General features: G+C 33.5%; 1 protein-coding gene across 2 annotated transcripts; it reads right to left on the reverse strand.

Annotated features, from left to right (window-relative positions):
• Positions 1-238: 238 nt before the first annotated feature.
• Positions 239-25,643, reverse strand: LOC128990170 (zinc finger CCHC domain-containing protein 24-like). 2 transcript variants are annotated; one of them, XM_054412451.1, is made up of 6 exons: positions 25,510-25,643; positions 8,561-8,669; positions 6,788-6,909; positions 5,711-5,875; positions 4,001-4,167; positions 239-439 (listed from the first exon to the last, which is right to left on the reverse strand). In XM_054412451.1, the coding sequence occupies exons 1-5, from the start codon at positions 25,621-25,623 to the stop codon at positions 4,021-4,023; spliced, it is 657 nt and encodes a 218-aa protein (XP_054268426.1). In that variant the 5' UTR covers positions 25,624-25,643; the 3' UTR covers positions 239-439; positions 4,001-4,020. The 2 variants fall into 2 exon arrangements, with proteins under 2 accessions (XP_054268426.1, XP_054268428.1); XM_054412453.1 differs by having other exon boundaries at positions 246-439; positions 4,001-4,161.
• Between the last annotated feature and the right edge of the window lie 298 nt (positions 25,644-25,941).

The raw sequence follows: 25,941 nt of genomic DNA on the forward strand, positions 1-25,941 counted from the left end.
AAATACAAGTACCACCATTATTGAAAGGAAAAAATAATGGCAATGAAACAGAATACAATAGATATTTTCTCTTCAATGATTGTTTTAAAATCAATATTTTTCCTGAGATCATCGATGTGGTTTCTAATATAGGTTTAAATTATCTACATAATCTTTTTACACAAGGACCATGTAAAAATACTCATTAAATACCTTTTTAAATATTTATTAAATCAAATAAGGTATACACTTTTAGACGGGTTTATCACCGTACATAATATATAAAAGTAGTTGAACGCATTATGCGCTACATACAAGAAATAAAATTGTTTAACACTAAACAAAATAAAAAATCTGTAAAAAATAAAATGTATAATGGATGGAATTGTAAAACTTATCGAGTAAAAAATGTGTAAAAAAAGAGCAGTCCAGCTGCGTCGATGTCTTTTCTTGATCGCATCTGAAAAAGAAAATAATAATCAATATTGAGAAATCAAAATTGAAGGCAGGAGGGTCCAGATTAGCAGGAATGCATGAATCACCTGTTGGAGACTAAATATAAAACAAGCTGGGAGAATAGCCGCATTCTCTCACTCTACCCTACGTCTATTATTATAGCGACAATTAATTATGTCCATCTGGGAACCAAGAGTCGATTGTAAACTTTGTTGTTGTATTGGAGCTCAGGCCGCTATTGTAACAGCAGCATACTGGTAGACAAGTCATTGGTGAATAGTGGTCACACTGTTACAACATACACAGGTAGTAATTGGAAATTTAAAATGGATAAAAACTATAATACAAATTGAGTAGAGGAAATAGTAGGTTAGAACACTGTTGTAGACAAAAATCCGAACTTACAAAAAATATAAAAACCGTGTAATAAACCATCAGTTGTTAGTATTTTGTCTTTGTTTATTTTGTAATTTTCCGTGCTGCACAAATGGTATAATTATTGGATTTGGTATTCATACACATTTTAATGGCTAGGGTCTTGTTATTAGAGATGCAGAGGAAAATTATTTGTGGGTTTATGTATTGTATAATGTACATAATATTACTAAATTTAACTAATGATATAGATTTAATTTACATTCTCATTCCATGTTACGTTGTAGCCAGTTAGGATAAAAAGTTATTGAGTTAACTACAGTAAAATACCAGTAGCCTATTTTACATTCAAATTGTAGGTATACAAAAATTAATAACTGAAAATTAGTTTGAACATTACATGAAAAAAATCATGAACAAATAAACATGAATAAATAACATTTTGGAAATGGAAGAGCATGAGAAAGATCTAATTTAAATTTAAACACTAACTACTAGGAACTTCCTAAAAATATACTTAACATGAGCATTAATAGTCTAAACTCAATATTTAAAAACATTAAACTAAAAAATAAATAATAAACATAGTGTAGTGTTTAGAAAATTTAAACAAGAAGAAATAAAAATCTAACAAAGTTGAAATTCATTCAGATTATTTATATTTATTAACAAATATTAATCATGTATATATAAATTTCAAAATTAAAGACATCATGTATACTTTGGAATAAAAAATGTAATTTAAAATGGGTAGTGAACTTTAAAATACTGTTATTTATTATTACAATAGTAGTAATAATAATAATTTTATTGTAAAACAAATTTTCTATTTCTAACAACATTTAGCGTATAAACAACAATTTACGAAAATTAATATCCAGATGCTTTATGTCTATGATTTGTGCCCACTACATAAATTTCTCTACTCTCACATCAACAAAAGCTTCATGTCAATAATGAGGTTTGACACAGAAAGTGGGACTGAGCCGGATATTAATAGCTGCAAGTTGGGCCTAGACAAGTGTCTTCGCGTGTGGAACGCTTTAGTCAATTGGAAACTGTTGCGGATAAAATATGGTATTTTTAATAGTCTGCCAACAAAACATCAGTGGTGAATAGTAAGCACAACCCAACATGAAAACAGTATAATATAGTTGGTATTTTGTAATCGTATATTTGTAAAATAAAACTTAACACCAGATCTATTGACTCTCGGGTCAATAGATCTAACGTAGATATTACATATTTTTATATAGACCAGTAGTAGCTATTTATTTTTCAAATAGAACATATCTGATAGAGCCATTTAAAGAATGATAGTCATTTTTAAGATGACGAACTGTTGGCCCGTCCTACGTACGGGAATTGAGTGTCCAACTAAAACTGAAGTTATATCAATATTTCCATTTCTAATCCAACAAAGTTCAAGTGGTTAAACATTTACTGAAAACAAAAAAGCTGCCAAGATGAATTAAAACATGTAAACATTGTTATTTTCCTATTCTTTCCTTAAACAGTTGAACAGACAAATAATTTGCATAAGCTTTCCTTTGAAAGCACTTTGTATACCACAGTGGTTTTAGAATCTTACTTATTTCCTATAATCAATGGCAAAATCACAGAATAATAAACTAACCTGATAGTTCTAAAGAATATTTTTATATTCAACCAGCTGTTAGTTAAAACAAATTATATTGTACTAAAACAAATCAAAGATTGCTTTACAAAATAATTTGAACATCCTAGTATTTTACTGTGTATATTTAATTAATCTGTCATCCTCTTACCGAAGAATTTAACGTATCAATGATCAGCATTACACATAGCAAATAAGTCAATCCTTATTATGTCTTTTCATTTTTATCCAAATGCTGAATTTGTGTCACAAACGCTGAATGTTTACAGCTGTTATGTTAAGCAAATTATATCATACCAAAAGCTAGTTTAAATGTTAGCGTCGGCTGCTAGACTTTAAAAAAATTAAAACTTAATTTCTAAAAAACTGGGACCCTAAACTAAAATTATGGCTTCAACATTCCCTAGTTCTCAAAATTATCTTTCTTTCAAAACACAAAAATCATGAAAATCCGTCAAGTGGTTGATTCAGAATCGTGAAATAGAAAAACCCTGTTTCGTTTTAATATTAGAGATAATGATCATACAAAAATGCAAAATTTATGACAATTGACGATTTACATTGAGTACACCTTATGGACAAAGCCGAAAGTCAATGAATTGTGAATTGTAGCATCTTTAGTGTAAAATAAAATATAATAGTATCAAAACCTAAGGGAGAAACTATGATTTTGACAATGTAATAGGTTTAAAGTTTAAAGTCTGTGGCTTGTTAAACTTGGTTAAATTTGAATTGTCTAGGAAATTATAAAATATTATTGCCTGGGTAGCCGAGTGGTTGTCATTTCTTGCCTTCAAATATGAAGGTTGCTGGTTTTATTCCAATCAAGTCAATTCTGGACCAAGATGATATTTGTCATTGGGTCATTAATTGACAGGACCAGAGTTGCAGATGTGACCATCACTTACATTAAAATGTAGGAAATGAAAATTATGTAAATACACAACAAATTAAAAATTGTGTTAACAATCTGACGCATGCTTTCTCCGATTAGCTTGTCAACAATAAGCAGTGGGAGTTATGCTATGTTATGGAGAAGATCACTAAAGTTGAAATAACTTTTTAATCTAATTTTTACATCAATTGGGGGGCTGTAACGTTTTAGAGTTAAAAGGACTATAATTTTGTAATCAAAATCGCTCATGTTGTTTTTTATCTTATTTTCCGTTTATTTTGTGGGTTTTATGAGGAAATTACTATTAAAAATAAAAAAAAATATGGAATAGCCTACAATAGATTAGTAGCCTACCCACCCACATTCCAAATGGCATCAAAATCGGACCACAGGTGTGGTCGGTAGCTTTGTACACATCAACTTTCACACACATACAGACATCACTTTGAAAACTTTTTTCGGGTTCAGGGGAACCCAAAAGCGGTTATATATCCACGCAAAGATTTTGGAGAAAACAATACTTTATAGGTAACAGCCCCGATAAAGTAAAAATTGGCTATAGCTGGTCCTTAAAGATGAGACTTATGTTACCAAAACATTAGTGGTTCAAATCCACTCAGAGATGAATATTTGGATAACTGATCAAGCATGAAACATACATTGAGGAGGAAACCAGTGTCTATCCGCTTGGTCTAGCGGATTGTAGAGGCAGTTCCCTCCTGCAGTAGTATCCCACATACTTGCACTTCTGACACAGGTGCTGAGGATGGACTTTGGACTGGTCAGACACGTCCAGGCCGTCAGGCTTCTCCAGAGGTCTCTGAAACTCCAAGGAAACAGGGGTTCTTTGTTACCATATATCACAAATGGCACATCATGACATCCATCACATTTTAGCGAATTTCCTTATAGGAAAGTAGTTGATAAGACCTAGAGCCCGGACTGATATACTTTTTCATTTTGATATCCCTAGAGGCCAAAAACAATATTTGTTAAATTTTTTATATATGTATATAGGTCCCTGAACGTGATAACTTGAGTAAATTTTGTCCGATTTTGATAGGGGGTTTTATGGGGTCAAAATTGAATAAAGTGGGATATAATGTGTGTAGTTTTTTTCTGGCTAGGACTAGCTCTTTCATAGCCATGACCATTTATTAAAAGCCCAATGATCAAGGACAGCTATTTCCAAATTCGAACCATCAAATAGTAACGGATCAAGTTCTAACATTTGTCAAGACTTTATTTTTAATTTTCCATAATCGTTATGGAAAATGTCAACAATAATTTGATAAAACATAATAGATGTCCATGCAAATCCAGACACTGGTTCCCTGTTTGTCCCAAAACAAGAGCGCCCGACTGATGGTGGTGCTGAATTAATACATAGACAAAAAGAATTAAATATAGACCGTCAGCTGTGCTGCGGTTACCATAGGTTCTGGTGCACACCGCTGGGATCGCCACGATAGTTACAGCGTACGCGCTACGTAAACTACAGCGGTGTTCGCCCGAACTTATGGTAACCATGGTAACCGCAGCACGGCTGACAGTCTATATTTAATTCTTTTTGTCTATGAGTAATATTACCTTAACCAGATGGCCGTGGCTTGGCAGGAGGGCTTGCATTAGGCCTGGGTGCAGCAGAGGGTGTGTGTGTATGTTAGGGAAGCAAACAAAATGCTATGTTATTTGCGATATTTTTTTATGACAAACTTTGTTGTTTTAATTTCATTTTGTAATGTTTTTTTTTTATTGTTCGTTTTCTAGAGGCTAACTGTGAGAAAGGATCATGAGGATAATTTGTTCGCCTCAATAAAGAAGTATTTTCATTTTCATTTGACTTTCTATGCAGAAGAAAGCTGTGAGAATGATGACTTGAGAGTACATTGTCATCCAATTTTTGATCAGATTGGCATTCAAACCATCCTAAACATCCCATGATGTCGCTTAAGTTAAGCTGAGAAAAGTTATCCAGTATTGGCCTGTAAAATTATCGACAGGCCCCCGGTTGAAGTATGTAATTTTCCGTCAAACCCCGTTGAAAAAGAGACTGACCAACTGGATTTTAAGAAAAGTTTGTACTCTCATAAAGGATTCTTTGAAGGCCAAATCTTAGGTTTATAACACTTATGTGTTGCCTTTGCTTCCCTGCATCACAATTTAAATTTTTATGGAAACATTTATTTATTTTCTTTGTGGATGAAAGTGAAGTATGGAAGTACTAGGTTTTTCCAAATCATCTAGCAAAGGATTGTTGTTTGGTGATAAGGCAATAAATAATAATACATTTTATACACTATTTTCAATTAATGTTGTAATGTTTTAAATCCTCAATATTCAAGTTTTGGAAGACTTGGTATTTTTACCTGTTTGTGTGGATACACATTGATGTGACATTTGATACACTGCTGTCCCATGTTTGCCCAACTGTTCCCGGACATCCATTTTCTTTTGCACTTTGGACATTTATACTCTCCAAAACACCTCTTCTTCCCCTGGTATGGTGTGAGGCCCTCTCCCTTAGGCCTCGCCTGAAAATCGAGTATTTTAGTGCTATTAGAATGCTCAAAACGTTGGAACGATGTTATTTCTTGATGGATTTGTCTTTACAGAAAGTAAATAAAAATATGTCTAACACTGTAACACTCTTGGAAAAATTTAATTCCATGTACAATGCTGTCCAAAGAATTATTTAGTGTATTCCTCTTTGTATCAACAGAATGAAACACATTTTTAGGTTACCTGTAGCTAACAGAATGATCTGGTAATAATATAATCCCAGCTGTTTTGTGATACAGAAATTAAATTAAGCTCATCTTCAGATGAGACTAAGCTGATTAAAACTCCCTCATGCTGTATTGTGATGATACTTTTAATTTGAGAATTCTGACTAACTCAATGGATGATGGGTTTTGTTTAGCTTGACATCCTGACCTGAAGATGTGCACAACTTTCTGCAATAGTAGTTAAGAGGAAGGTTGGAAGTAAGTTTAAGTCAAGAAACAGCTGTAGCTAAATTAAACTAGGGTGAGTGCACTATAATTTGTTCACAATATTTAGGCGGTTTTAGGAGAAGAAATTGATCCCCTCCCCTTGACCCTTACCATTAAGTAATACATGAACAGTGGTCATTTACTCAAGTTTTTATTATAACGATTCTGAAATAGTTATTGTAACATAGTGTGTTCAGCACTTATAGTATCAAATAAAATCAGAAGAACCTTATGCAATGATAAGTGTATGCAACAGTTGCAGAACATTGACGAATAATTATTTCACTCAGTGGACAGCAAGTCCGTTGTTGATACATAGAACCTCGAATAAAACTAGGACTTAAGAAATGCTGAATGGTTTCATAATGTTAGTATGAAATCAAAATCTTAATTTCTCAAGTCATTGGACCTTCCTTGTATACAAAACCAGACTCATTGCTTGTAACTTACCATCGGACAGTCTTTGATGTAATGCCCCGTCACAAAGCACAGATGGCACAGGTACGTTGCAGGAGGTTGTTTGGTCGACTTCTGTTTTAAGCTCAGTTCCGCCAAGTTCTCTGTCAGCTCAACTAAAAAAATTAAAACATGATTACAATTTTAATCAGAATTTATTTGTTGATTTAATTATAAAGTCTGTAGTGTGGAATCGTCCTACTTGATCCTGTAATTTTTCGAAGTAACTAGCAGAGTACCCATCCTTCGCCGGGGTTGATGTATGTTAAATGGTGCTTTTTGAAATCTAAAATTAAAAACAGTGTAAAATAAGATTCAATTCCAATAAATGTACCAATCAAAAACTTTTAACTTACTAATTACATAAAAAAACATTTTAAAACAAATAAAAAAACTCAAAGCTTTTACTTACTTTTAAATGATAAAATCAAACATAGACAAACAATAATTAAATTTACAACATCTGATTAATACTACGGTTTGAAGGAAAAGAAACATGTGATCTTACTTCTAAAACGCATTGCTCACTTAGCATTGATTATAAAAATATCTCATTATATACTATGTGAACATACAAAAACATTAACACTCTTACTACTAAAACAAACAGAAATATACTTAGCCCTACTATTTACGGCTCCTTCTATTCACCAAAGGCAAGTGCATATGCAACTTAGTTTTTTATTGTTGTTTTTAAATTGAAATATTTGTATATCAGCTTAGAATTAGGAAATTTAACGTAATTTAAACAATGTTTATGTCGAGGGTAGGTTAAGTTAAGAGGAACTTGGTTGAAAATATACATGCAATGGCCATGAAGCGCTCGTAAAAAGTTATTCATTATTAGAATAGAATGAGAAATCTACAGGAAGTGTCAAAAGTTATAATATAGATAGGTAGTAGCTACCTCTGGATTAGAAAACATCACAACTAATCTATGGGTAGTAATATGAAATTACGATTTAAAAATTTGTGAAAAGGCAAATGATGTGACCAATATTTCTCTCAAAATGACAAAAATATACAATTAATTATCTCCTTGAGAAAAAGTTTCAATTTTTAAGGTGTGTGCCCTACTCTAAACACATGCTAATTGTTCAAAAATGTTAAAATGATTTGAGTTGTCTTTTGAGCCCAGTTGGCAGTTTCTATTTTATATAATTAGATATTCACTGTGGATCTGCATAGAAGCTTTCAAAGTTATTCAACATTTTACAGACATTTGAAAGTTTTCCTCGAGTTTGGCTGTCTTTACTTTATTAACCGTTAGTTTGGTTAGGTCTGCCTGCCAACTGCCTTCATGTGAACGTGGCTTAAGACTAACCAGCCTCCCAAATTGTAAGATATTTTATTGGAAAATTTTCTGAACAAAAGTTGCAAACATAATAATTTCCAATAAATAATCTATAATGCGATTAGAAAATTTAAAAAACAATTTTTGAAGAAGAAATTATTTTCTTCATACGAAAAAAGTTATAAAAAATAAAATATATTTTAACAAACTCCAAGCCTATTAAATAAACTGTTAAATCAACAGAATAATTGTATAATAATAGACATTTTTTAAATCGTATTCTTAAATCCTTAAAAAACACTGAGGAATTTAGAAAGTATGGTAAATGTTACACCCCCCCCCCCTCATTGTAAGATCTGAAACCCCTTTCAACTAGCTTGTAAAGGGTTAGTTTGTCATGTATACAAATAAGAAATGTATTTGACTGATAAGAATTTATGAGAAAATTCTGTTACTAAAGCTGTAAGACTAACCAATGGGATCAGGCTGTGATGGCCACTTGGCGGGTGGAATGGGCTGGTAAGCGGGGGCGGAATAGCCAGTAGAGGGGTACGGGCCCCACAGGTTGGGGATCACCTTCGACTGTGAACAAACAATACTATTATTATCAATTCTGGTCTTGTGGTAGAGCTTATGGTTCCCAAGGTTCTGTGTTTAAATTCCGCCAATCACCAATGAATTTCAGCTAATTTGATGATACCAAGACCACAACCCTCTCAGCTTGAAATGTAAAATGGTTCTAGACCAAAGCCAAGCATCCTAGAATGTGAAGATAGGTCATACAGGGTGGCGCAAAAAGGATGGTCGGTTTTAAAATTAACATAAAACAAATGATTTTATGTATAAATTTTACTGACTTACGTTTCTGGACACTTTCAAACTCCCTATTACAAAAAATAACCTTGTAAGTTGCAAATTTGCTAGTAGGCTATGTCAATAAAACCATTAAAAAAATTCAAAAAATTAATAAATAGAACGTAGCGGACTTTTAAGTACTGACGCTCATATGGTCTCCATGTTTTGTGGAGTAACTGTCGTCCAGTAGATGTACCACAACGGACCCTGTTGTCCGAGATGCAGTAACCCGACGTGATATGATCTGCGAACAGGAACCAGTTCCATACGGGCTACACCAAAATGTTGTCGAAACAGCCATTACAAAGAAAAAACGATTCACTGTTTCTGAAAAAAAAAACTGTTCCACAGCTAAAATGCAGTGTTCGACCGTCCACTGAACCATATCGCTGCAAATTGGGTACCATGGTCGACTAACAGACGGCCGGTAGTGGACCCGAACCTCCCCCAACTACTAATACTACGCAGTTCGAATCCGACCATCCTTTTTGCGCCACCCTGTATAAAATTATAATTAAGGTATACAATTAGGTATTTTGTAATCCAAATATGAATAAAGAATTGTGTATAATGGAGTGAGTTCCTGACTACAACTAGCTGTTTATTTCATCTAGTTTGGCCAGTTACAAACCATCAAAACATTACTGACTTATACCTTTAAATATTGATACAACTAGACATTCCATCCCCATGTTAAAGTTGTCACCAGTTTTTTTTTATAAAAATCGCCGTACTTTATGTGAGCCTCCAACAGATTGAGCTAATCTCAATTTCTGTTGAATACACAAACTTTTTACCAAGGAATAACTTATGCAACTGTAATGATCCATCAACTTGGTCAGTATAAAAAAATTATATAGAAAACGGATTTTTTGAAACTAGTGCATTATGTGACTGGCTCACAGAGGTCTTGTCTAATGAAATATTTTGGCAACCCATATTGGATGGTCTACTTCAGTATAAAATAGTCAGTGCTAATATTATAATCGCACAGTAAAATACACGGTAAAATATGTATAAGTGTTAATATTTTAAGCTGATAAAAAGAGTGAAATGGAATGGATGATTAATGTGTTATAATTACAAATGTTTAAGTGCTTAGCTCAAAAAATGTTGTCTAGTTTTTCCTTTAATCTGCAAATAGAAAAGAAATTTACGGAACAAAGAATAACAAATTACCAGTTAACTTGTTTTAAATGCATTTTTAACTGACAAAATTTAACATCAAGAGTAATCTTACATTATTTTTCCACCCGTTCCACTGATACCAGTGATCTATCACAACATCGTGGATCTCTTCCTCCAAGCCCTTCATCACGATATGCACCCCTTGCTTCTTTTTTGGACCTTTTTTGACGTACACCATTTCAAAACCGCAAAAAGACTTAAGCTACCGAGGAACAACCAGAATAGTTGACTGCTGAAGACAGACTGAGGACTGAGGCAGGACAGGATGTTGGAGGGCGAATGCTGATGCAGTGTCATGGCGGTGTCGCTCCTGTGATGCTTCAGCTCCAAGAACCACACGTGTTTCCTGTCAGTTATCAGCAAAATTAAAAACTCAGCGTTTAGTTCGGCAACTGTCTGTCTGCAGTTGTGTCCCAACTACTGTTTCCTCTGATAAGGCAGCAGCTTCTCTGTTACCCAAAGACTCAAAAAATAGTTTGGAGATTGCAGATTTTAACAAATTTCAAATTAAATGATCAAGTCAAATGTTACAACTAGTTTATAGTCATTGTAAACCTATTTTTATACTGCAAAATAAACAATAATATATAACATATCTATGCTTATTGTATTTTTCTTAAGTTCATGTTTTCAGGATTTTACAAGATTTAGTAATCACAAGAAAATAGAAAATGGAAGGAAAAACTTTTTATTTTGAAAATACACCAGACAGATTTGTTTAAACTTTTAACTGTCTGAAACCAGAGATTACCTTTCCTTAGTCTTATGCAGTCTAATCAAAATAAATACATGAGACCTTAGTCATATTGTTCAGTAAAAGGCCAGCTGACCATATGAGCATATTAAAATAATCCCCACATGTCAACAACAATACAATAATAAAATTTTGAAAAAGTAAACATTCTGGTTAAAAAAGTGCAATTTTTCTCTCTCGTAATATCGTTTCTTTGTGTAACATCATTCATTTCTCTCTCCTTTTATTTTGACTTGTTTCATTTACCTTTTCCTTTTGTGTGCATTTAATAAACCCTTTTTAATTTGACTCTAAATTCTGTGTACTGTGAGAACATTTGGACATTCATGAAACATATCTTCTCAACTAGAGACAACATTCGACCAGATCTTCTTTCAAGACCTTAATAACGTCAAAGTGGTAACATAACTATAGTTCAGTGTTAAAAATTCAACCAAAAGTCCATAATTATTTTCTGTTGTCAAAATTAAATTAAGAACCCATATACAATCCACTTTATTATTTCTACAATAACCTTTTGATTACGCTACACATATAGATCAATCTAAAATATTTCACCCCTGATAAAACTACTGTACTATTGATAAGACTGAGTTAACATGTATTTTACCTCTAATGAAAGAACCACAAAAAACCTGAGAAGTAAAGCTAATTTAATATTTACCCCTCCTGAAATGCTGTGCTACAACACTGAGTCATAATTGTTAACAAATAAATATTTTAGCACTGATGAAAATACTATAAATAAGCCTGAGTCATAAATGTGCTGAAAAACTTATTTTTGAGCCTGAATCATAGAGGTATAAATTTTTTTACCACTATCCTTATAACTGTAAAAGAACTTGAATTGTAAATTACTGTATAGTAATTGTTTAATCCTGTCAACCCGACTATGCAAATAGGCCTGAGTCATAAATTTAGCAATGTTTTCCACTATCTCAATTTGTTTTAAATAAGCAAGAGTCTCAAAAATGAAAAATATGTTATACTTCTCCCCTTAATACAAAATACCTCTAGCTAGGTCCTTTGTTGTTTTAGTTAACCAATTGTTTTACCATTGTCTGCAAATGAGCTCAAATTATGCAGCTTAGTTCTTGATAAAAAGAAATTCTGTTGAGTCCAGAGTCAATAGAAATCCGTGTTAATACAACAAGTTTATTGATCAACATTGTAACCCTTTATATATTATTCTCCTCAATTGTTTGTCTCAACACTCCAGTGAAGTGAATAAAAATAGTAAATTCTTATTAGTATTTTCTAACTAGTTTTAGCTAATTCTCAAAACGAGGTGAATAAGAATTTGCTAAGACTAGTTAGAATATACTTGGATCATTTGGCAATTCCTAGTATATTCTAACAGGTTAGAACAAACTAGGCCTAGAAAATACTAAGATAACACAAACTTTCAAGTGTAAGATGAGGAAAACAAAAAAAAAACGATAATCAATAATTTCAATAAAGTAAACTTTTGTATTAGGCAAGCTCACGTATTTTAAGTCGGCGCGGCTCTATGATGATTTTTCATACAAAATTGAAAGAGGGTGTCCATATTGCAGGTGACTATCTATAACTAAAGGTGTTAATCTGCATGTCTTTTTCATAGTTATGCGTTAAGTGTTATTTTATTACCGTAATCAGAGATCGGCATTATAGTGGTATTATCGAGTATCTTTAAAAAGATTATAACGCATTTAAATGTTTCTAACTTGGAAAAGTAACGTTTTAATACTAAACTAGTTTATTTTCCCTATCATAATATAAAACTAAATTATTTTCCTATTCATATAGAATAATTATTCTGAAGTAAACATAAAATAAAAGAAAATATTTCCTTTAATATATAAACAAAACAGTTCAGTATGTTTTTTTTATATATTTATGTTATCCAGCTACAATTTATTGATTTTCAAAATACACGTACAATATTTAATTTCAATCATATTTAACAGAAGAAACCAAAGAACCCTCACTTCCAGAACTTCAACGTTTGGTACTGCTACAGCAGATCAAACTGATAAAAATTCAAATTAAAAAGGAAACGTTACAGTTGGAACTTGGAAGTACTTAAACACCCTAAGAACTCTATTGGAAGTGACATGATTATGGGCGACAACATTGATGGCACTGACGGCTTCTTTGGAAGTAAATACATTGTTTTATAAACATTGTTAAAGTCTCCCAACTTCTATTTCCTACCCCATATCTAAGAGTTGTAATAAATAAAAAAAAGATTAAAAAAAAAACATAATAAAACTTAAATTTTTGTTCATAGAAGCAAGCACTGTATGGGGGACTTTACAAGTGCACATGCTTCTACTCCAGTAAATGTACTGGTAAATGTACTGCTTGGACTTATCTACATCTAACTCACGCCTGACAGAGTACGTTTTTCTGTTCCGTACATGCATAAACATAGCCACGATGACTGATAACCCCTTTTTTGGCCTCCGTCACCAGAATGCTAGCCTGCCTACCCCTAGCTTAAAAATCTTTAAGAATATACTAGCACTGGCTAGTAAAAACTATCGTTTATTCACCTACAAAGGTTAGAATATTCTAGTCATTTGATGATCTTAGAATTTACTAGAGGTAGTATATTCTTACTACTTTTATTCACCTAAAACTTAGAATATACTTGAAATCAACTTAGTTTAAGCAAATACTAGTTTTTATTCACACCACCCAATGTATCTATCAAAAATATCTCCCTTTCTTCCTTGCCTTAGCAGCAACATACTGTGTGATAAGGATTCTTTACCAAAACATCTTGTCACTTAACGCCACACTCGAGCGTGGGACACTTATCAGTTATCAGCTGTTTATATCAACAAGTTATCAGTCAGCTGTGAAGTGTCTCCAAACACAAGCGACGCAGCTGCGGCCCATGAGCAAATTGTTACACAAATGTCTAAATAGTTAACCTCTGCGTTTACTAGCGGCCAGTGTATTGTCTCGGGCCGATTCGCAATGAGAACTGTCAAGTATTTTTCTTCTGGGTTTCAAATTTCTCATAGTGCTAATATTTTATTTAACAGAAGATACTTATTTAAATAGGACATTTTAATCCATTCCACTTCGGTCTCTAAAGATTTCCATGTTAAACCTAACCAAGCGATTATAGAAAAGATTTATGAATTTTGGTTTGAAAACAAACTATTTTAGTTACGCTTATTCATAATTGTTAAGCGTTGTTATCCAGATCACTTCAATACTTAATTTATAAATAGCCTAAGAGGTTAAATACATATTTGCCAAAGTAAATTAAATTATCCTCTAAGGATTGCTTTGTCAAAAGGTATTTACATATTGTGTAGTGGGTTAGTATATTGATTTAAGTGATCACATATTTTTAACAGCGTTTAATAAATTTCAATTATTTGTAACAAAATTGCAATAATTTATTGTGAACTGATATTGTCTGTTTGACTGTCTAGTTTTGCAAATGAAACACCGCCGAATCTAAAATTTAAATGTTTAATGCCTTTCATATGAAATCATATTTGCATTTCCTAATCTTATATTAACCTTGCTCCAGACGGTCTGCCGCGATAGTCCTGCTGGTAGTTGAGCTGTGTTATTTAGTGTTGAGGCAGCTCAGTTGGCACGATGCCGCCGTGATCGTAGTGACTAAATGACTCAGATATTGGCATACCTCACTAGACCAGAGGCTACCACACGTGCGAAAGTTGAAAACTGTTATAGCTCACTTCACTTTTCCCCCTTTTTAGCGAATTTCCCTATAGGGAATAAGCTATTACCGTAGGTCTCATGGTAAGACTTAGTCCCGGGACCGATTTACTTTTTCATTTTGATGTTCCTAGAAGCCAAAAACACCATCCGTTCAAATTCATATATATATATATATATATATATATATATATGTGTGTGTGTGTGTGTGTCCGTCAGCACGATAACTCGAGCAAAAATGATCCGATTTCGATGAAATTTGGTACAAATGTGTAAACCTACGTTTATTCGAACGAGTTCGCAAGCCAACATGATCGGACTATGGGAACGGGGTTTTATGGGGGGATTTATGGGGTAAAAATTGGTTTTTCTCATTTTTGACCCTCAAAACATGAAATTTACCAAATTTCTTCTTGACCATTTTGAAGAGCTTAAAAAAACAAATAATTCAGTATATTGAAGTGTTTTTGTATGGTTATTGGTTACGGAGAAAATTTTAAATTTAAAATTCCCATGTTATTCTTATGGAGAATAAGTAAACTTTTGTAGTTTGCTTGTTCATGCATATATTTGGATCAAACCTTGCCAATCTATTTATTTTATACTAAGCTATTAATATTTTACTGAAAAACACACTTTATTACCCTGTAGGCAGCAAACCTAGGTACTCGTTAAACCTAATGTTATTTGAATAGATTTAATTGAAAATCAAATCAGGCAAATGGAAATTCGCTTAGTCTGCAGGTTTGCTGCGGCGGGGGTATTATGATTCAGTTTTAGTTCCAAATTGTTGTTGCACTTTGTTGTTGTTGCAGTGAGATGTCTTGTGTAGGGTTTTTAGTGACTATAACCAGCTGTTTCTTAGGCCCAGAACAAAGCCAAATCAAGGGTAGCTAGAGTCCAGTTTTGAAAAATCAAAACAGTCACTGAATTTTCTCGCGATGGAATCGGCCACCAACTGATTATCATACACGAACCACTATATCCAGCTATAAATATTTACCTTCTTTTTCGTTGGTTTACGAAGGTTTTGTTTGATGTGTATTTGGCATCGTAGTGCACATCAGGCGTTGGTTTTATTTCATTCTTTTGTCTATGGTTTGTATTAACTAATCTCCGGTAGCTCGAATACGCTATTAGCACCTTTTACTTTTGTCTCGACTTTTTAGAACGGACTTATAAACCCGAGACTGTTACGTCAACCTTAGACTGAATCTGCCATTGGTTATTGATATAGCAAGGACGCAGTAAACAATGTTCTTTAAATCTGAATTGGAAGGCTAAAGTATAAGTTTTACAGCTTATTTTTCATAGCACTTTCATAGGTTGATTCAATTAGGTGTCAACAATTAGCTTCAAACTATAAAATATCATTTTTGTTTCTATGAATGGGTAAAAATTCTTTGGTCAGACAGAAAAGTTCTAGTTCTTTTTTACCCTTTAACCTCACAGAAACATTATATTTTGTATACACTTCTAAATCAAAAAAGGTCATAATGGTAGTTTAATTTAAGTATTTTGTTTTTGTTTGGTTCAAGTTTTTGGCAAAAGTTTAGTAGAGCATTAGGCCGGTTGAAATTTTGTTCTCGGTTGACAGTTTGACAGTTTTGATCTGAAAATCTTACGTGTAACAGAAACGCTAGCAAATATAAGCTATTTTATTTTAATTCATTCGTTAAAAACACACTCTCAGTCAGCAATGACTGAATCACATGAAACAATCCTTTATTGGCCACGCTATATGGCCGAGGCATACGCTGAAAGTAAAAATTGTCGAGTGCTGCCACAAACCGCGCGACGAAGCATTCTTGGAAAGAATGTTCCTAAAACGACAGGATGTTATGCCTGCAGTACACTATCGCCGAATGTAGACGAACTAAGACGAGCGCGATAGTGTACTCGGTGTGCTCGTGTACATTTGGGGTAGTTCGCATCGCCAACATTCGTGTTCGGGTGCGCTCGCTTTTTTGGCGGTCTCCCGTCGCGAATCAAAGGAGACGAACTAGGACGAATGCCGAGCGCTCATATCTTTACTGTTACGTTCTCCTATGATAAGTCAGGTGATACGTAGACGATACTGTGTGATCTTTTCTCCCTCTAACGACAAAGCTTAAAGTTACTTTCGAAAATATTTGTTAATCTATTATTAAAAGGATTTGTTGGATTTTTGTCTGCAGCAAATCGGCCCATAAATATTTATTTTTATAGGCATATTGGGTATCAATTTAAAGCTCTTATCCTCTAGATGTGCCTTTTTCGGGTTAGGATTATATCTCGTGTCTTCGTCCTGGCTTTAAAAAATGTCAGAGTATGTGCTGAATTATATTGTCAATCATCTGAACTGTTTCTCATTGAAGTTTTTCATTTGTTTACATCAAAACAGATCGCTAATACAATTTTGTTTACATCCATAGAAAAAAAGGGGTTATCTGTAGATGGTGATGTTATAATAGGGCACGCAATGCAATTATATAGGGATATGATGAGAAATAATCGGTTTCACCCTTACTAACCATATCTAAAAACATATATAATGGATTTTGAAGCTAGTATTCTATAATACAAATTATTGAAGTATCATATGATTATTTAGTCATTTGTTTACCACTATTGAAACAAAAATATACTTTTCAAAAGTTCCAACTCCACACTATGGACCTTCACGAGAGTAGTTATATATAGACAATGTAATGGTATGTCGGTTAAATATTCTAGATTCTTGTCCCTTAGTGTGAAATTTCAACTCCTAGGTTCAATAGTTCATGCAGTTTACCAGCAAACTAACTAAAATACAAAACCCCATATTAACCAAATATAACTTAGCAAAACATATAGGTATCATAATGATAAGAGTTATGAGGTCACTTGAAGTTGGTGGGAACATGTTTTAAACCTTCCGGCATTCGCTAGACCTCACTAGATTCTTAAACGCATTGTATCAATCAAATATTACAGTAATTAGCTAAGTTAATCATTATTATTTTTATAGTTAGGCCTACTCAATTTCTCTCAAACAAATAGGCCTATTGCAATACTTTTGTTTTCGTGAAATTTTAAAACGTAGTCTACTATTTTGCTGTGGCACAGTTTAACATGTTATACCATCAAAGGTATGTTATTTTCGTTATTATCTTCATTTTTAAGAATAAACTTAAAAAACCTTTTCATTCGATGTCTTTCAAGCCTGTGACGTGGTGTTTTATTTCACAAAGTTGAGATGGATACATTTCAACATTGACTTTATACACAAAGTCAATGATTTCAAACAGACAAAGATGTTAATCTCATTTCATGTACTGTACAGAACTATAAATATGAAGCCTTGGATATGGATGCAAGGCTGGTAAGCATATGTTTCGCATAGCTTTGTTACTTAGTCAGCTGTTTCTTTAGTCAAAATCGCTTATTAAAATCCCAGCCATCAAAAACAGCTGGGCCTTTTTTCACCATCAAAATTTACTGAATTTTCTAAAGATCGAATTGATGACCTTGTTGAAGTACTCAATCTCAAACCCAGCTAGATTGAATGCGTACGTAAACACTCATTTTCAGCGTATAGTTGGCTAACTAGCACGCAGTCGTACAATTTATAAGACAATTTCACAACATGTTATTGTTAATAAGGTTTTTGTAATTCGTTAAACACAATAGCTGTAGGAGAAAACATGCTCCTAGCGGCACGCCACATTATTTGGCGACGACGAACACTAGTCTGGCATTTCGCCCTCTCACTCTTGTATATGGGACAAAAATAAGATAACAATTGAATCTGTTTTCCACAAACGTTGAGAACCAATCACAAGTAAGTTAGTCCAGTACTGCGGTATTAGCTTTAATTTTACCTGGCTTTGCAGCAGTATATGAGCCTACTTATAAAATATTCAACATAGCTGCTAACGCCTGCGAATACTTGTGATTACAGTGTTGCGCCTCTAAATATTGATATAACTTGACATTACATTCCCATTTTGAAGATGTAGCTAGATTTAGAATAATAAACTGAATAATAAGCTGGATTCAACCACCAACATAGCTAGCTGATGACTATTACCCTACTGGTATCTGTCGGATATCAATCATGGCAAATTAAAATAACAACTCACTGGAAATTAAAGAATTTTTTAATGTCATAAGTGTTAAACACTTAGGAAAAACGGTATCAGCAATCTTACAAATACTTTCTTCCATAAGCTTGTCAACAACCTTTATCATGGATTAAGCGATGGGAGTAACTATGACATTTCATAAGGAAAAATCATTAAAGCTGCAATAACCTTTGAACCGTAATTGTTACAGCAATGGGGGTTTGCACTATTGTTTAGAATTTTAAGGGCTATAACACATTGATTTTAATCAAACCAGTTTTTTTTTATCAAATTTTTAGTTATTTTATGGGAAAATAACCTATGTTGCAATAAATTTGGAACCGTAATTTTTACGGAAATGGGATTTGTACCATTTTGTTCTAGATCTAAAGGACTATAATAAAATAAATAGTTTTTTAAATCGTTTGGGCCATTTTCGAGAAAATCCTATTGTTCCGGTATTTTATGGGTTTTTATGGGAAAATCCCCATTAAAAATAAAAATTTCTAAAATATGAAAAAGTAACGCCTGGAGATACCATGGATTAGTACCTACATACCAAATTTCATCAAAATTGGACTACAGGTGTGGTCTGTACACATACATCCACACACACACACACACACACGCACACACACACACACACACACACACACACACACACACAAACAGACATCACTTCGAAAACCACTTTTTTGGGTTCAGAGAGACCCAAAACGGATATATCCACTCAAAACTCAAACTCGTAAATTTGGAAGAAACCAATACCGTACTTTATCCAAATGGGGGGAAGTAAAAATAATACTTTGACAGTGGTATAGGTTTGACTAAATGATACTCTTTCAACTAAGTTCAGTTTTAATACAAAATAAATGGCTAAAGCTAAAAAGTTGTCACTACTGTAAAAGGATAGCGTGAAAAATGTTTAACTTATGGATGTCAAGTTCTATAGTATGGATTTGAAAATGAAAGTATCCTAAAACCTTCCTATACAAGTATAATACAATGAAGTCCCTTCGTTGTGTGTTGCAAACAAATATAAACCAAGTTTTCGTGTATATAAAGAGAACACTGAAAAAGGTGACGTCAACAATTTCCCGTATGAACAAATTAGGTACTTGGTATTTTACCAACAGACAGACAGAAATAGAAAGTATTCTCGTTTTGGTAAGTGGCAATGTACTGACAAAACTGTATATTTTTACATCGAAATTAATTAGAGAATTTATTTGAACACATAGGTACTATAAGGAACAGATTTTTTGAACAAACTCTACTTTATCAAAATTAGGCCAACAATTGATTGGGATTATTTTCAACGCTTCTTGAGAAATAAGCTTTAAAACGTGGCTGGTGTATAGTTTGGCATCAATTCCCTTGGTATTAACTATCAATTTGGTCCTTGCAAATTAAAATACTACACTGGCTGCCAAACCCCTGTTACAACAGTATCTTTCAATTGGCAGAATCATGTCCCAAATCTAAGGAGCTTAGAATGCATTATTAACAGTAGTTGTTGGACAACAGAGACCTTTTAGTATTCCTCCCTTTGCAAAATTTACAACCTACTTCATATGAATCATCGTTGCAAGTTGGCCTCTTTTACCCATGTAAAACATGCATCTTTTGCATTTATGTATCGGTTCGCTGGCCTGTATGACTTTAATGTCTTGGTTATTGATTTATCTTGTTTTTATCCCTTGTTTTTACCTGCATGAGTACAAACTTGAGTACACGGGTTTTATGTACTGTCGTCGTTTTTTTGTCTGTGACATGGAAATACGTTTCTTCAATTTATTATTGCATTGAATTCATATACAACTTTGGAACAGGTTACTTTTGTATCGTCATAGTCGTATTATTTCAGTGTAATTTTACATGACTTTGGCAATGCATTTACCTTTTTATTCATCCTTTTGCATTCGTACACATAGTTTAGAACACGTTTCCCATTTCTCATTGTTGTATTTGGCCCGTATCACTTTACATTCCTTAGCAATACGTTATTAATTAATTTATTACTTTTTATGTACATACTTCATAATATTTATCCATGCTGATGTTTTATATGTTACATTTCTTGTTTATCTTTTTTTCTCATGGCCGTTGTTGTTGATCTAGGTGTGATTTTACTGGTTTTTCTTATTCATTTATATTATTTGCTCATCAGTATTAAATAATGTAGTTTGACTTTCGTATAAACATCTAATGTTACTGGTCCATATTGACACTATCAATGGCTAATAGAAATTACTTTCTAGGACTGATATATGTGTTGATTCCCAGTTGTGGCTCACTTGTTTTTATCTGATACAGATCATCTGGGGCCCATTTCATAATAAACTACAAACTAATATTATTAGTAAATCAGCTGATCACCCAATGCAAATCTAATGGAAATTACAAGTTACAAGTTGTAACTTGTAACTAGTAGTTTATTATGAAATGGGCCCCAGGTAGGCTATTCCATTCGAGGACGGGATTTGATTCTGTTCCGAATCTTCGTGGAGACGTTTTTACCAGTAGTGATACAAAATTCCCGCAGACTTATCGTGAATTAAATCTAGGGTAGATTTGTGTTTTAACGAAATCTAATGTTAAACGCCAAATAACAACTTCAATCCTACTTTTTTATTTTTCAAGAATAATGTATTATGATATTTTTGCCTCTGGATCACTTTGATGAAATTAATTGACTAAAAATTACTGTTTGATTCTATTTCTATGCTAGACAATCAATGGTTTTGAACCTAAGTGTTCGTCAGGCTGAACAGCAAATGATTTTATAAGTTCATATTCATCGCAAATAGCAAATAGATCACTTAATTTGTAAAAAGTCATCACGAATGCATACATAATTTGGCAAAATTTGTATTGCTGTTTTCGTGTCTGTGTTTGTATTTAACTCATCTTCACAGTCCCAGATATGAAGAAGAAATTGTAAAAACAATTTGGTGTTCTAAACAGAGTGAAAATGGGATCATACTACAGGTATTTCAACTTTTAATTTAAATTATTGATATTCAGTGACATTATTGTTGTAGTGTAGTCGAGTAGTGCTAGCTATCAAATTTGAAGGGGGCTGGAGGTCCGTGAAGTTGGCGTACCCATATTAGCGTATCCACTTTTGATCATACCAATCGTTAGTTCATCGTTAGTTCTCGATAGTTCCCAAATTTTTTCGTTAGTTCTCAAAAAATAAAAAAGTTATAGCCGATTATAAGTGGGTACGCTAACTTCACACTTCCGGGTTCTAGCACGCGCCGTTTTCTGAGGAGAAATGTTTACATCTATATACCAATCGTTAGTTCTTCGTTAGTCCTCGATAGTTCCCAAATTTTTTCGTTAGTTCTCAAAAAATAAAAAAGTTATGAGGCATACAAAGTGGGTACGCTAACTTCACAATTGTACAATTTCCAGCGGGAACAGTTTTTTTACTATAAATGCCTATATCTATATACCAATCGTTAGTTCTTCGTTAGTTCTCGATAGTTCTCCAAAATTAACGTTAGTTCTCAAAAAATAAAAAAGTTACGAAGCATAAAAAGTGGGTACGCCAACTTCACAGTTATAGAATTTCCAGCGGGCACAGTTTTTTTACTATAAATGCCTATATCTATATACCAATCGTTAGTTCTTCGTTAGTTCTCGATAGTTCTCCAATATTTACGTTAGTTCTCAAAAAATAAAAAAGTTAAGAGGCATACAAAGTGGGTACGCCAACTTCACAATTATAGAATTTCCAGCGGGCACCGTTTTCCGACTAAAAACGCTTAAATCTATATACCAATTTTTAGTTCCATGCATTGTAATTTGATTCATCTTCACACAATGAAAATCAAAGTAACACTGACATTAGAATAACTATCACATTATGATTCTCTCGAAGAGAAAGAATTGCTTATCAGTTCCAGGATAGCGCTTATCTGTGATATCCGCAATAGTAGTTGCAGGTGTCACTCGGTTAGATTATTTTTTAGGAATGATAATTTTGATTACGTTATCAAAATGATTAACAGTTGAATATGTTCAGTTAATTAGAACATCCAAAAAAGACAACGCTTCCAAAAATTGGTTTTAGATAAGCAATGAAATCATATTTATACCTACTTAGTTGTGTGAAAAAGTGCATTTTATAAAAAGTCCATCATGGAAACAAAATAAACTATCCATCAAAATGAAAACCAGAGTCTGCTAAGTAAAATGGTATAAAGTAATTTATAAGCAGTGATTATTTGAATTGGATTAAGCAGATAAAATATGTACGATCAAAGAACTTCTGTTTGGTTAATTAAACTAATCGTTTGTATTGTTTGTATTTGTTTGTGTTCGGTATTAGTATTATAAAATTACATCATTAAACGTAACACGTTACGAGTGACAGTTGCACGGATCGAGACTGGAAGGTCATACGGACTTGAACAAACTGGAGACTGGAGTAGTGGATGGAATAAATGTGTACAACACATTACTAGCATGGCGTATTGGGTATGGCGGGGTCGAGACAATATTTATTTAGTTGTATAGTAGTATACTGTAAGCATTTTTCGTTGAATGAAGGTGCGCGCTGGAAATCAGAAGCATTAAATAAGTTTATCTATTGATTATTGGCTATACGTATATTTATTTAATTTTTTTAGAACTAACAAAATAAATGAGTGAGCCCATCTTACGATTAATATTAAGATATAGGCACTTTTAGTCAGACAAGGGTGCACGCTAGGAATGATTTGGGTTTGAGGTTGGCATAACCACGTTTAAGACCTTATTGCCTTTTTATTTTTTAAGAACTAGTAATAATATTGGGGAACTAACACGACATAACGAAGAACTAAAAATTGGTAAATAGATATAAGCGTTTTTAGTCAGAAAACGGTGCCAGCAGGAAATTTTATAAATTTGAAGTCAGCGTACTCACTTTGTACGCCTCGTAACTTTTTTATTTTTTTGAGAACTAACGTAAATATTACAGAACTATCGAGAACTAACGAAGACCTAACGATTGGTATATAGATATAGGCATTTATAGTCAGAAAAAGGTGCCCGCAGGAAATTGTATAATTGTGAAATTAGCGAACCCTCTTTGTATGCCTCGTAACTTTTTTATTTTTTGAGAACTAACGTAAATATTGGAGAACTATCGAGAACTAACGAAGAACTAACGATTGGTATATAGATACAGGCATTTATAGTCAGAAAACAGTGCCCGCTGGAAATTCTATAGTTGTGTAGTTGGCGTACCCACTTTTTATGCTTCGTAACTTTTTCATTTTTTGAGAACTAACGTAAATATTGGAGAACTATCGAGAACTAACGAAGAACTAACGATTGGTATATAGATATAGGTATTTATAGTAAAAAAAACTGTGCCCGCTGGAAATTCTATAATTGTGAAGTGTGCGTACCCACTTTGTATGCCTCTTAACTTTTTTATTTTTGAGAACTAACGTAAATATTGGAGAACTATCGAGAACTAACGAAGAACTAACGATTGGTATATAGATATAGGCATTTATAGTAAAAAAACTGTGCCCGCTGGAAATTCTATAACTGTGAAGTTGGCGTACCCACTTTTTATGCTTCGTAACTTTTTTATTTTTTGAGAACTAACGTTAATTTTGGAGAACTATCGAGAACTAACGAAGAACTAACGATTGGTATATAGATATAGGCATTTATAGTAAAAAAACTGTTCCCGCTGGAAATTGTACAATTGTGAAGTTAGCGTACCCACTTTGTATGCCTCTTAACTTTTTTATTTTTTGAGAACTAACGTAAATATTGGAGAACTATCGAGAACTAACGAAGAACTAACGATTGGTATATAGATATAGGTATTTATAGTAAAAAAACTGTGCCCGCTGGAAATTCTATAATTGTGAAGTTGGCGTACCCACTTTGTATGCCTCTTAACTTTTTTTTATTTTTTGAGAACTAACGTAAATATTGGAGAACTATCGAGAACTAACGAAGAACTAACGATTGGTATATAGATATAGGCATTTATAGTAAAAAAACTGTGCCCGCTGGAAATTCTATAACTGTGAAGTTGGCATACCCACTTTTTATGCTTCGTAACTTTTTTATTTTTTGAGAACTAACGTTAATTTTGGAGAACTATCGAGAACTAACGAAGAACTAACGATTGGTATATAGATTTAGGCATTTATAGTAAAAAAACTGTTCCCGCTGGAAATTGTACAATTGTGAAGTTAGCGTACCCACTTTGTATGCCTCATAACTTTTTTATTTTTTGAGAACTAACGAAAAAATTTGGGAACTATCGAGGACTAACGAAGAACTAACGATTGGTATATAGATGTAAACATTTCTCCTCAGAAAACGGCGCGTGCTAGAACCCGGAAGTGTGAAGTTAGCGTACCCACTTATAATCGGCTATAACTTTTTTATTTTTTGAGAACTAACGAAAAAATTTGGGAACTATCGAGAACTAACGATGAACTTCACGGACCTGGGGGCTGGTGCTGGTTAGATTCCAAATTAGATGTATTCTGGACCTGGGTGTCATTTTGCCATTGGGGTATCAATTAATAATGTTGTTAGTCTATCACCGTTAGGTATAGTCAAGACCAGGCTGTGGACCATTCCTTCACGTTCCTTACGTTAAATAATCGATAAACAAAAATAAAAAAAGAGGGGCATTTTAAAACTTGGTGTACAGCAAAAAGTCCTTCAGGTCCGGAGCCAACTATCATACAATGCTAAATAAATTACTGCCTTTGGATATGTTTAACCTTTTATTTTAATTTATTAGTATCCATTACCGATATTTTGCACACATCTTATCCTACACATATTGCTGCATGCTGTGCGGTTATCACTGGGCACTGACCGGCATAGGTTCGTGTTCAGGCATCAGGTACATCCAGTTGACCAGGGGCTGGTAGTGGTCGGTGGGGAGATCCAGGGCTAGGGTCGGCCCCTTCAGCAGGCGATGGGACGGCATGTCGGTCGTACGGTTAGCGAGCGAACTGACTCAACTAGACTGACCCGGCCAGCAGTCGCGCACGCCCGCTTCTTATTTATAAACTTTGCATCTGTCAAAAAATAGTTTCCGCGTGGTCTGACAGCAAATGCAGCGTTTACAAATGGACTTCCTCTGATTGTTGTGTTTGCGTTTGCATAGTTTTCAGAGATTTCAAGTGCGACTTTTATTGTTATTTTTACAAGTTGTCGTCTCCGCTATTAGATGTGTAACCTGGTTCGTCTTTATACGTCCACGGGGGTTTGGCAGATATATAGCCTATATAGGTATAGGTTTTGC

The sequence above is a fragment of the Macrosteles quadrilineatus genome, unplaced genomic scaffold, assembly GCF_028750875.1.
Source record: "Macrosteles quadrilineatus isolate MER2022 unplaced genomic scaffold, UCM_ALF_1.0 Scaffold_3__2_contigs__length_128488019, whole genome shotgun sequence".
Taxonomy (NCBI): Eukaryota; Metazoa; Arthropoda; class Insecta; order Hemiptera; family Cicadellidae; genus Macrosteles; species Macrosteles quadrilineatus.